Below are 13939 nucleotides of genomic sequence, written 5' to 3' on the forward strand. Positions count from 1 at the left end.
TATAAAATGCTCGTAAAACGTATAACCCACAAAAAAGATCGTAAAAGTTAGTACCTTTTCACAAACTTTGTTCGTAATATGAGCACCTGACCAACATTTTTCCTTTACAAACATTTGTTCGTACATTTTTGTTTGTGTGGCAAAACTTTACGAACAAATGTCAAAACCTCATGAACATTTTATCCTTTGGCATGGGGCGTTGAGAATGGTTGAGAATAATCACAACAGAATGCATTTGATAACAAAAAATCCTATATAATATTATCTAGGGTAAAATATCTTGTACTTGAATAATAAATATTTCGCAATATTCACCATGGGATTTCAATGTGTTATATCATTAAAAATAAGTTAAAACCATTTCCTGTAAGATTTTTTTATTGATATTTCCTTCACAGAAGGTGTGTTACAAAAATGTCATTTTTATTCATTTTCCAAAAGTGAAAAAATTAAATTCAGAATTTAATTCGTAAGCGGGATAATGTAATGGTGGTCATACCACCAATTCAACTCAGCTAAAACCTTCGTTTTATTGAAGTAAATATTACTTTGAAAAAAAAAAAAAAACGTAAGTCCTCTAAGCAAAACTTTTGCAAGACTAATGCCCTAGACACACTTGCGACTTAAACCGAGTGACGACTTAGTGGAAAATGATGGAAATGTAGTTTACCCATTATTTATAATATAATTACGCTAAGCCGTCTCTCGGCTAAACCTCAGGTCTGTCAAGGCCCTAAGGTTTTCTTGTGCAGTCAAGATACGTTTCTTTAGGGATTTTGGGGAGTGTAGTCTGCACCGGAGTTTCGGAATATAGCAGATGATGGCTCAAAGTTAGAACTCTTGCAGCAGTGTGTCTTATTCGAAGATCAGTGTTGTGGCTTACCTAGGGAAAGACGGAGGATTGAGTGAAGAAAGAATGTCCCATCCGCTTCGCCGGTTTGCACAACATAAATGATGAGGTGGTAAGGTTTATAATGACTATTTATTGACTATTACATGAACTACAACTATACTTCACTTCACTTAACAAGATCCTCTACGGCCACTGGTTCGGTCCACAGTTGAGTGCAAAGTGAATCTGGTGGTAATTTTACCAGATCTTAAGTGGCCCATTTCTTGCAGATGCAAGAATGCATTTTGGCGGGAAATGGTTGTCCCAACATTGCTCCCTCTTTTTTTTAAAGAAATCTCCTGGTTGGTCGAGGACGCAATGATGGTGGTGTCTTCCTATCCGGTTTTCTCCAGTTCCTGCGCGGTTGTGGTCTGTCACCACTATCCTCTTCATCAACATCCATTGGCTCATCCTCACTCTCATCATCGAGCAAAAGATCGGTAGGAATAGGGCAATCCTGAGGTGTATCGGAGTATCGCTTCTTGATTTGATTAACGTGAGAGCGAATAAGCCTTATTCTTCCACTCTTCAGCTGTACGAGAACATTGTACATGACTGCTCCAACTTTCTCAATGATTTCACCAGGAACCCAGAATGATGTGTTTCCTGTGAAATGTTTGGCATAGACCTTCTCTTTTGGCTGGAATACTCTCGGAAGATCTACTGGATCAGGTTGTTTCTCCTCCTGCTCCCCCTCTTTTGGAATCAAAAGTGACAGATTTGTGCGTATTTTTCTTCCAATAAAGGCTTCTGCTGGAGATAAACCATTGTGAGAGTTTGGATTCGGTGTTGATCTATAGTAGTGTAGGAATTTGCACAGATTCTCCTTCAATGATCCTTCATTCTCCATTTTGCGCAGTGATCTTTTGAGTGTATCCACGAATCTCTCAACCTGTCCATTTGATTGTGGATGGTAAGGGCTGCATCTCTCGTGCTGAATACCTCTTGATTGACAGAGTTGTTTGAAAACTCCAGAAGTAAATTGGGTGCCATTGTCGCTGACTATCAACTCTGGATTTCCAAAACGAGAAAATATTTCCAACAGAACACTGATAGTTGCTTCAGCCGTGGTTGATTTCATCTGGATAATTTCTGGCCATTTGGAGAAAGAATCAATGATGAGTAAAAAGTTTTCACCTTTCCATTGAGCAAAATCCATGTGAATCCTTTGCCATGGTTTGTTTGATTTTGGCCATGGACAGAGAGGCGATTTGGTGGGGGCTTTGGATGCTAGCGCACAGTCTTCACACTCACGAACCATCGTGCGGATTTGACCATCGATGCCTGGCCAAAACACGAAACTTCTGGCTAGTGAAAGCATTCTTTGTTGACCTGGGTGTGCTTCATGGAGTGTGTGAAGTACTTTCTTTCTGAATATGTGCGGAACCACCAATCGCTCTCTGTAAATCAAACAATCTTTGATCAGTGTAAGACAATCTCTGTATTGATAATAAGATTGTACTTCCCTGTCTTTGATATGGGATTTTGAAGGAGGCCATCCATTGACCACAAATTCCTTGACTGCTTGGAGTGTTGAACACTTCTGTGTAGCCGAAGCCACCTTCTTGAATGTCAAAGGAAGTCTATGGATGCCATCATCCAACGCAGTTGCTACATCTCTCTCAAGTTCTGTGCAGGCAATAATGAATTCTTCATCAGGCTTGGAGTGAGTGTTGATGAGTCTTGAAAGAACATCAGCGTGTCCAAATGAAGATGTGGAAATGAACTTGATATCGAATGTGTAAGACAACAAAGTCAATGCCCAGCGTTGTAAGCGGTTGGCTGAATGCAATGGAATTCCTTTCTTGGATCCAAATATTGAAAGCAGTGGTTTATGATCCGTGAAGAGAGTGAATCTTCTTCCAAAAATGTAACGATGAAACTTGGTGACACCGAAAACAAGTGCTAAACCTTCCTTCTCAATCTGGGAGTAATTTCTCTCGGCTGGTGAAAGTGTACGAGATGCATGTGAAATCACTTTCTCAGATCCATCAGGATATGTGTGGTAAATGCAAGCACCTATTCCAGTGTTGGATGCATCAGCAGCAATGGAAATTGGTAGAGATGGGTCGAAATGTGTGAGTAGGAGGTCAGAAGACAAAATATCCTTGAACTTCATGAAAGCTCGTTGACAATCCTCTCCCCAAATCCATGGTGCTCCATCTCGCAAGAGAGAATCGAATGGTGCTCGAAGAGTGCTCATCGATTTAACAAACTTGCAATAATAGTTGATTGCACCAAGAAAAGATCGCAATTGGGAAATATCCTTGGGAGGAGGCATGTCCTTGATAGCTGCGATTTTTCCCGGATCAGGTCTTAGCCCATGACAATCGAGAATATGGCCCAAGTACTTTACTTGTGTTTGGAAAAAGTTGCACTTCTCCAATTTGATGTGAAAACCATAATCCTGGAGGCGCTGAAGTACCTGTTTGACTGTACTGATATGCGAATTTATGTCTGGTCCTGAGACACAAATGTCGTCAAAATAGACTGCAACATTGTCGATCCCTGAGAGCATACCTTCGACAATGCATTGAAATTGGCCTGGTGCGACTGAAACCCCAGGTGCGAGTCTTGTGAAATGATATAAGCCTCTGTGTGTGTGAATGGTCAATAGCTTCTGTGAATCTTCATCAACAGGAATCTGATTGAGACCTGTTGAATAGTCACCACAAATCCTTACAGAACCATTTGCTTTTCTTGCCACTACAATTGGTGCTGCCCACTCAGAAGATGTGACTGGTTTGATGATGCCCTTTTGTTCTAAGCGCTGTAACTCATCCTCAACTTGAGCCATGACTGGATAAGGCACTGGTCTTTTTGGTCTGAAAATGGGTTTTGCACCTTCCTTGAGCTTCAATGAGGCTGTTGCTTTGGTACAGAGTCCTAAACCGCTGTCGAACACAGGTTGAAATTCATCTTTGAGCTGCTTTACAATCTTTTCCTTGTTGAATGTCCCTGACTGAATGGCTTCAACATTGCGGCAAAAAGAATTGGCTGGTTTCGACCATAAGTCGAACAATTGAATCCATTCTATGCCAAAAAGATTACAATTTGATGTGGTCACAAAACATCTTCCCGATTGGGTGTTCCCATTGAGTGTAATTGAGCATGAAAACTCACCTAGAATCTTCATACTGTTGAATTGCGCGTCTTTTACTTTGATTTCTGAAGGTAAAAGAGCAGGTGAACCTATTTGTCTCCACAATTGTTTTGAAACTATTGTGAGATCGCTTGCAGAATCATATTGCAATGCAACTGGTTGCGAGTTGATTGAAACATCGATGAAACGTCGTGTTTCATGTGTCGTACAATTGACAATGCGAATGACATTTGATCTCGAAACATGCTTCTTCTTCGCCCTACTCGCGCTCTGGCAGTAGCCATCTTTATGCCCGAAAGTACCGCAAGCCTTACACTTATGTTGTTTGAAAGTGCAATCGCGAGAAAAGTGCATATTTCCGCAAAACCAGCAAGGTGTTCGTGGCGTATCTTTGGGTGGATCGTGTGAAGTGGAAGTTTTTGAGGACTTTTTGTTATTGAACTTGGGTTTGGTGAATTTCTTGACTGTTTTCACTGAGGCTGGTGGGGTATTTGAACCCTCGGAAGATCCCACAAGTGCAGAGTCTTTCTTGAGATTGCTAAGACGTTTAGCTTCTTCAAGGAGATATGAAAGAGTGACTCCCTCAGTTTTCGAATCTAATTTGTGCAGCAAACGCGTACGAATTTCAGCAAAACGCGCATTTTTCAAGCCCAAAACAAAAATAAGTGCTTTGAATGAGTCCAATGTGAGTGTATTGAATTGAAAATCCTCACAAAGTTGATTTACACGTCCCATGTAGTCAATGAAATCTTCTGTCTCGTTCATGTCCACTTGCAGACATTTCCAACGTTTGGAGAAAATAGACATTGGCGCAACAAAAATCTCTTTGAGAATCTTGACAGTGGTCTCAAAATTATTATCACGAGGACTTTTGGGCAAAATATATTTGGAATAGCGAGAAAAGGAAATTGCATCTAGCTTTCTGAGAAGAAGACGTACCTTGGCATCGTCACTGAGAGATTTGCCGTCGATTCTGATGATGTCTTCATGGCGCCTGTACCAATCTTCAAATGTAATTCCATTCTCAGGATCGAATGAAAAATCGCTGCAGGTCTTGGCAAGTGCATCTACAAGGCCTTCATGTCCCTCATTTCTCTGCATCATAAGCTCAATCTGCTTTTGCTGCAAGGCTATTTGTTGCTGGGTTGCCTTGAACAGTTTTCCAAGTGCTTGAAGTGTATTTGACTCAGCCATCGATCAAGGTCCAATGTAGGTCGTTGAACTTAACGGAATCCAAATTTGTGATGAGTAATGGTAATGCTCTGACTTTGGCGCGCAAACTTGATGTGCCCAGAAAATTTTCTCAATGGAATGCCCTGATTGGTGAAAATGCCTCGGATTTTCGCTGCTTCGCAAGTCCGTCAGCCTGTCGTCGCCAAGATGTTGTGGCTTACCTAGGGAAAGACGGAGGATTGAGTGAAGAAAGAATATCCCATCCTCGTCGCCAAGATGTTGTGGCTTACCTAGGGAAAGACGGAGGATTGAGTGAAGAAAGAATGTCCCATCCGCTTCGCCGGTTTGCACAACATAAATGATGAGGTGGTAAGGTTTATAATGACTATTTATTGACTATTACATGAACTACAACTATACTTCACTTCACTTAACAAGATCCTCTACGGCCACTGGTTCGGTCCACAGTTGAGTGCAAAGTGAATCTGGTGGTAATTTTACCAGATCTTAAGTGGCCCATTTCTTGCAGATGCAAGAATGCATTTTGGCGGGAAATGGTTGTCCCAACAATCAGTAATTCATTTTGAAAGTGATTGAACAGAATTCTGTTCGCTTGGTACGTAATCCCAAGAATTGTGTTTATGCACAGAGAGCGACAATCAGAACAAGTGATTCCCAACCACAATTTTAACCCAAGTAGAGACCGGAAAAAATCCTGTCTCCACCCGGGATCGAACTGGGGTCTTTTCGCTGTCTAGGCGAATGCTCTACCAACTGAGCTATGGGGACACACTGGCTCTGACTGTCTTTTTGCCACTGATCTTGATTAATTGCCAACGTGCACTTCAACTCGTTTTCGACTCGTACCACAAGTCTTGCCAACGGTATCACTTGTTTTGATTGTCGCTCTCTGTGCATAAACACAATTCTTGGGATTACGTACCAAGCGAACAGAATTCTGTTCAATCACTTTCAAAATAAATTAATTATCCATGGAAAACATGGGCTGCTGGTTTAATTGTACGCATGATACCGTTGGCAAGACTTGTGGTACGAGTCGAAAACGAGTTGAAGTGCACGTTGGCAATTAATCAAGATCAGTGGCAAAAAGACAGTCAGAGCCAGTGTGTCCCCATAGCTCAGTTGGTAGAGCATTCGCCTAGACAGCGAAAAGACCCCAGTTCGATCCCGGGTGGAGACAGGATTTTATCAGTAATTCACTTTGCGTGGACTAACCAAAACTCGAGTGAGCACGCTTTATATCAAGTGTTGTCTATGTATATGTGTTGCTCGCAAGAATTATAACCTAAGCTGTAAATTATACACAATCCATGATCTATACAAATTAGACCCACGACATAATAACAATTAGCAAAACGATCCAATCTTTCGCCACGAATCAGACCTACACCATCGAATAGATATTGGGAAAGGTATCACCATTTTGTTCCAAGACCAACCTCAAAAGCATGTAGATAAGGCACTAGAGCACAAAACATAATAATTAAGAAATGGGTTTAATTTATTTTATGAAACTATTTTTTCCTGCGAAAACAGTTTGTCTTACGGTATTGATGTCAAAGAACAATTTCCAAAGAAGGCCTTAATATAGGTTTTCTTATAGAACAAACTTATATCACTATCCCTTCATTTTCTTGTAATTTTATTGATTTTTCTAATAAATCCTTGAAACTCATAAAAATGATTGTATATACGGAAACGTCTCTCTTGCAGAAATATTCTCTTTGGAAAAAGAATTAACGCCTCTAAAGATCGCGAGATTCTAAAAATACCGCTTTTAAAAAACTTTGCATAATGTTCAGAGTATAAATATTTTAATAAACCCATTATACTTTGAACGTTTTTGTTTAATTTTGCTTTGATAACGGTACCTTTTTATCCATATGATCTTAAGCAATTCTAACTCCCTTTTTAGGGAGAATATTTCTGTAATGGAAACATGTCGTTACATGCAATTCTTTTCATGGAATTAAAGGACGTTCGAGGATATTTCAGGAAAATCTTGATATTCACAAGGAAAATTGAGAGATTAGGGATGTGTCTTCTAAGAAAATGTTGTTTGATTTCTTCTCTACAAATCGGTCTTTGGTGCGAGTGACTTCCAATATACCGTTATTGAGAAAAATGGCAAGTTTCGTAAATAATTCTATCCATTTATTAAGAACCCTTATCTTAAGGTATCTCAAAAATTTGACGTGATGGTTGAACTATGTTCATGGCACACCAAAGGACTCCCAAAATAGCGATGGTTTCCCATCACACGAAAGTTTTCATTTTCTTGCCCCTTAATGCTTGTTGGCTTTAAAACCCCGTAGAAGCTACAAGACCGAGCACTCAGAGAGAAAATCTTAAAAATATATTTAAAGTTTAAGTTATACGTCGATTTAGAGATGAATTTCCTTAAGATCGGTTAAGTCGTTTGCAAGAAATAAAATGTCAATGTCAAACTTATGAATTTTCAGGAGGATCTCATTAATTTTCAAAGGACTCATAGTCATTTTCAACTTGAGTCTCGGTAATTTTTAATCATTTACCAACTCTCAAAAATGGGCATAGTATAATCTGAATTAATACATTAATTAATTAAAAAAATAGGTAGGATGGGGTAGTTTTAGCCATGCACTACTTTCGAAATTACACTTTTTTGTGATAATAAATATAAATAATCTAAGATTTATGCTGTATGTGCTATATATTTTCAAAGACCCAAAATCCAAAAGAAACCGACCGGATTCAGTTTGAATATGAATATTGAATATGCTCCACTATCCTCTACATTTTTTCATATCTAAATAGGTTTGATGCTTCGTTGTAAGTCCATCTTCGCTGAGTACGAACTTAAATGTATATCAGACCCCCCTTGGAGTTTTCTTTTTTAGCCGGCTTAAGCTAAAGCCGATGCCAAACAATGGATTTTGCAAAAAAGTGTGTCGTGACCCAAGTTAGATGCCTCTTCTGGTGGTTTGTCTGGGAGAGTCGCATAATTCTATTAAATGTAGTCAGGCAATCGCGAAATAATTACACAACGTGAGGGTTAATTAGAAATTTTCTAAACGATATGGAACACCTTCGGAGGGCGGTAATTGCCTATCTGCATGTTTACTTAGCCATCCCCTCGCTTCTGCGGCTTTTTCGCACATTCTGGCGCCAAACTTCTCAATGGAAATTAATAACACTCCCTTTCACCTTCATCGTCTCATCGTACAAGTGAAAAATTCCGCACATTTTCTACTACATAGTACTGGAAGAAGACCCTCTTCGTGGGGAGACTATGTTGCAGAGTTCTTAAACTCCCAAAATTAACATACAATGCATCGGCACTTGCTCATCTTCAGTCATTATTTCTCAGGGTTTTCTCATTTCTCACCATGCAGAAAATACCGGATAAGACTGAATTTCCATCTCAGGGACGGGAACTTATGGTAGTTAAGTTCTAAGATCAAATAAGATATTCCAGGTTTAGAATAAGAAATTATAAGTTCAGTGCTTAAATTTTGTTTTAATTGGTTGATTTTGGCTCTGGAGGTTGGTCACCAACGCTAAGACGGCGGTGGACGCAAGCATTGCTTTCTGACAAATCTTTATCTTTATACATATCTTAATAAATGTATGCTTTTTCTTCTGCTTTCAAGAGCACTAGCTCAAAAGCATGGTTATTAAATAAATAAATAATTAAAAAAAATTAAAAATAAAATAAATTTTGAAGACTGTTTAACGTCTTTAGAACATTTTCTGAAATATCCATATATTATAAAACTGCTCTCTCTTTGAATTCGAGTAGTAAAAAGACATTAAAAAAATAAGTAAATAATTAAATAAAAAAGTAAAGCTAGTAAATAATAAGTAGGGTTTCCTTCTAGAAATTCGGTTATCAAGTATTATCTGATTCGTGATAATTCAGATAATACTTGAAGTAATAGACTCTGCGAAATTGGACTCCTTACCCCCCAAGGAGTCGTATTTTGGTAGAATTTTGGAAATCTGAAGTTTCGAGTTTTTTGGCATCACGCTGTTTGTCCGTCTGTCCGCCCGGCTGTCACCACCTCTAGAGGCCAAACGGTTAGAGATAGCGACTTGAGACCTTCGGGGGACCCCTCATAAGTCGACCCAAGGATCGTTAACATGTTCCTCATGTTCCACCGATTCCTTCCCCCCCCCAAAACCATGTTTTTTGGGATTGCTCGAAAACGCGTTGTGCGATTTTTTTCATTTTTGGATATGTTTTAGAGATTACCCAGGTGGACATTTCGTCCTTACACGAAAATACCGTTGCATCATTCCTAGTAACGGTTTTTCACGGTCAAAGATTAAAAAGACACTAGAGAGCGCATTTATCAAACGAATGGGGTCATGTTTGGGCTGGTTGGAAAAGTCTTGGAATTTCCGACAAAATTAAACCGGTTTCAATCGGTTTTGAATCGGTAATGAACCGATTCATAACCGATAAATAATTTTTATAAGGAATTCAATTAAATTACGCCTGAGGTGTATTTTGGAAATATTTTGAGTGATTTATAAGTCGGTTCAAATCGGTTGTGAACCGGTAATGAACCGGTTATTTACCGATAAGTAATTTTTGTTCGAATATAATTTTTATTACTCTTTAAACTATTTTGTGGAATCTATTGAGTGATTTATGAATCGATTCAAATCGGTTGAGTACCTGTGAACGGTAAATGATGCGAAAGTACTTTTGAAGTAGTGGAGACCGGGAAGGTTTGGGACACTTTTTCATGTTTTGACTTTGAGACACTATTCCAAAAAATCACGATAATGTATAACAATATCATGCGGTCTATAGGATACTTATAGGTATTGACTTTATAAAAAGTACTCGATAGAACTTGGAAGAACTTGGAGAAGATAAAACATTTAACTTGACGCTTTGTCCCAAACCTCCCCGATATGGGGCAGTATGGGACGCATCTTTTCTCGCATAATTTGCATTATTGGAGCACGTTATAATTTTAAACACAAACCAAATACAAGTTTGAACATTTTTAACCGAGACATAAACTCTTAATGATTCCTAATTTTTAAAGTCTAATTTGAAATTTCTTTAATTTCTTTCACTCTTTCTTTGGCTGAGTATCTTTATTTAACTCATTCTTCTTTAGTATTTTTGTATAAACTAAACTCATTTGATGTGTCAGTTTTAAATCCATTAATAAAACCATAATCCTACATGTAGAAACCTGAAGGAATTTCAGATAATAACATTGTTGCTTCAATAAAATTGATGAAACATGCATCAATTTGCTTGAGAAATCGAAATAAAAAGAATATTCTATTGCCAGGTAGATTGTTGAGTCAATCATTGCTGATGACTCTTGTACAAACTAGCAAAAATAAGTGCAAAAAGCATATAGCTAAACCTGCAACAACAATTTGCTGAAAATATTCTTCAATCTTGGGCAAAAAGGTACTGAATAGTACACAAGAGCGTAGTCAAATTGTTTATTAAATTCCTTTTTTTTCTTCTCTATCTACATCCTGGCTGAGAGAGCCACATTATCAACAATTTCCATTGGAAGTGACTGAAAAATTTCCTGCACTTCTTTGCCTCTTGCCCTTCTGCATTGCCACAGCAATAAAACGCAGTGCAATAAAATGCAATAAAAACATGAATATTCATAAATGGATGGTGAGTAGAACTTCATCTGGGCTATTCGTCGATTGTGACGACAAAAGACTCTGCCGCCCTTAATTTATTCACACTCACGCAAAAAAAGAAGGATTCTTCAGGTTTGTCGAATGGAACATTGGCTAAAGAATGACTTCTTATGAGGAGGCGAAGAAACAACAAGCAAAAAAAAGATGAGATGCTTTGAAGAGCGATTGGAAGGAGTCTCAACAAGGGTGGAAGTTTCTATCAATTACCACCGGATTCCTCACCTTCACTTCATCCCAGAAATATAAAAGCATCCGGAAGGTATAAGGGGAGAGATAAAATATTTCCATTCAATTCAAGCGTCTCCTTCAATTGCATCTTTGCTGGTGAATCTTGTCATCTATCTACAATGTTGTATGAAAAAAATCATGTCTGGCATCTCAATCAACACATAACGTAGCACAGAATGCATTGAAGAGAATATCTCTTAACATAGGCTCTTAATTACTTTTTCGAAAAACATATTTCTTTTTTAAAGTCTTATTTTTCAGAAAAAAAAAACAGTCATTTTAGCTCTACCAAGACATAATTTTAGGCCACGCCCCGTACAGCAAATACAAGGTGGTAATATCTCTTATCAATATTTTTGCGTGCTCACGGTTTCAAAATCCTTTTCATTTTAACGCATCCCAATCCGCAAAAAATTACTCTGACTCAAAAATGACTGGTTAAGAAATAGTCAAAAAAAATTACTCCTATTTGGAATCTTTTAAGACATTCGTTCCTCAACATACCATCAAGACTGAACCCCAATTTTAGTACTGGACATTAGCAATAGTTCTTTACAAGAGATAATTGTTGGTACACAAAACATTTACCAACAAACTTTCCCTTAGGGGAAACTGGGGCACCACCAAACACGGGGTACCACCAAACACTGCGATTTTTTAATCGGATATTGGATATCAGAGGACGAGACCGATAGGAATTTATAGGCACTATAGGGATGCTTGTACACTGAAGGAATGGTCGAGATAGTTCAAGTAGTTTGGAAATAAAAATTAGTGTTTGGTGGTACCCCGTGTTTGGTGGTGCCCCAGTTTCCCCTAATCCCATTTTTTTCCCAAACGTATGACTTATTTCGAAACAAGAATTTTTCCCAAACGTACGACTTATTTCGGAACGGAGGGAGTACTTATTTTACGGTTCTAAAATTTACTCTACCATGTAGTAACAAAAGCGACTCCAAATGACGGTATTTTTCCGTACAAAATATGACGCGCCAAAAACAATGCATTTGGCGTTCTTCTCTAGCGCATAGGTACGAAATTGACATACACTCTTTGAATGAAAACGTTAAGTGCACTTCACAACTTTGTATTGCATTACCACTGTAGACAATATTTTCTCAACAATTCTTCACATTTTCCATCGTTTTCTACTACGTTCTATGTAAATTTCTCTAATTTTTCCCTTATTTGCGAAGATTTTTGCCGTTCGCCTATTGCTGAATGAGCCATCCGACATGTAGAAAATTTTCCCATTGGATGGCAACAATACAAAAAAAATCTTTTAAAATTTTCACTAAATAGGTCTTTTCGACACAAAATTTTAATCACAGGACACTCCAGACACTGGAGCAAACGCCTACCTAAATCACAAAATTTCATTTTGCAAAAAAAATGTTTGTGTGTTTTTTCATGCAAAAAGTTGCCTAATTTTCACTTAACTTCTGTCGGCACTGTACTTTTTCGAATCACAACACACATCTCTACTGAAGGAGCTTTTCCTCCCAATGTACACTACTATATTGTTGAGAAAACACGCGAAAATATCAATTACTTTGCGAATTCACAGCTCTGAAGTTCTATTTGCCATTTGACAAGTGAAATTTCCCCTCAGATATATCCAGTGAGGAGAAGAATTTTTATTAGTACACTGGAAGTCGGCGTCATATTTTAGTCGTAGGCGGGTAATCTCAGTTATTATGACGCCAAATGACTTCCGTAATTACCGTCATATTGTTCACCACTTTCCGTCATTCGACTTTCTGACGACCGTCATAGGACTCGTTTTTGGAATCCAGAATACATACATCCAACGGTAATCTTACTCCAAATTGCTATTTGGGTATACTTTAAAATTCCGGTAAACATTCTAATGTTCAATAAATTCGTTTAGAAAGAAGCCGATGTTTGGTAAACTCACCTCCAACAGCCAAGCGAAGCAAATCTTTCGTTCTACCCAGCATAACTTTTATTTGAAATTCTTTACAATCTGGTTTTTGACGATCGGCAGGATCTTGTCCCTTGTAAAATTTTTAAGGCTTTTTATATGCTTCGCAATAAAAACATAAGGCATTTAAAGGTATCGGAGCAGGATGTCTTCTATGACAAAAATGTAGTCCTAAGCGGAGTCTATTGTGTGCTGAAGAAAGTACATTAATATTTAGTTTAGTTTAGTTTATATGATTTTTCAAAAGTTGCTTTCTTAGGCCATTTTTGAGAAAATTTAGTTAGATTTTGTTTTTCAGCCCCCAAGGATTTTTTGAAAAAATATCAAATCATTTTCAGTGCTGTATTGGTTAAATATTCGTAACTTATCTTTCTCATATTAGGTGAGGTTCTTAAGAATCTCACCTACTATAAGCCTAACAAAATTTTATGTCCTCCGATCGGCCCAAACTTTGCCAAAATGTGTTTGGACACGTCCTCATCACGAATATATGGGTGACTAAGTAACGTTTCCGGCTGACAGACCGCTTTTTGGAATTTAATAGCTGCAGAACTATTATCGACGATATGTCGGGTGAAAATTTCAATTGAGTGAATTGACCACCCACCCCCCAGCTCTCCCTCTGCCATTTTAGATACCCCCTTTTTGTTTTCTCAATAGTTCCGCCCCTATGGCATCGATCGGGCTCAAATTTTAAAAAATTTAACTGCACATTATACTTATTAAACAAAAAAGAAACTTAAGTCGATAACCCTTAACCCGAGCTATAAGGGTTCATAATTCGAAAATTGACCGGCCTATATCTCCGGTTCTAATTAACGTTTTGACCTAAATTTTTGTTTTTGGTTTCGTCTCGATGAGAACTTTAAGATTTTAGCGTCAAAATTCAAGCTATTTTTTTTCT

General features: G+C 38.1%; 2 protein-coding genes across 2 annotated transcripts; both read right to left on the reverse strand.

Annotated features, from left to right (window-relative positions):
* Nucleotides 1-963: 963 nt before the first annotated feature.
* Nucleotides 964-4049, reverse strand: LOC129802357 (uncharacterized protein K02A2.6-like). The gene is made up of 2 exons (XM_055848099.1): nt 4016-4049; nt 964-3925 (listed from the first exon to the last, which is right to left on the reverse strand). Exons 1-2 carry the CDS (start codon nt 4026-4028, stop codon nt 1179-1181), a joined length of 2760 nt encoding a protein of 919 aa, XP_055704074.1. The 5' UTR covers nt 4029-4049; the 3' UTR covers nt 964-1178.
* LOC129801009 (uncharacterized) lies at nt 4049-5189 on the reverse strand. Its single transcript, XM_055845763.1, has 2 exons — nt 4131-5189; nt 4049-4060 (listed from the first exon to the last, which is right to left on the reverse strand). The coding sequence occupies exons 1-2, from the start codon at nt 5187-5189 to the stop codon at nt 4049-4051; spliced, it is 1071 nt and encodes a 356-aa protein (XP_055701738.1).
* Between the last annotated feature and the right edge of the window lie 8750 nt (nt 5190-13939).

The sequence above is a fragment of the Phlebotomus papatasi genome, chromosome 2 (assembly GCF_024763615.1).
Source record: "Phlebotomus papatasi isolate M1 chromosome 2, Ppap_2.1, whole genome shotgun sequence".
In the NCBI taxonomy this organism is placed as follows: Eukaryota; Metazoa; Arthropoda; class Insecta; order Diptera; family Psychodidae; genus Phlebotomus; species Phlebotomus papatasi.

Coding starts and splice junctions, on each gene's coding strand:
- LOC129801009 (XM_055845763.1), bottom strand. CDS start 5,189: ATGGCTGAGTCAAATACACTTCAAGCACTTGGAAAACTGTTCAAGGCA.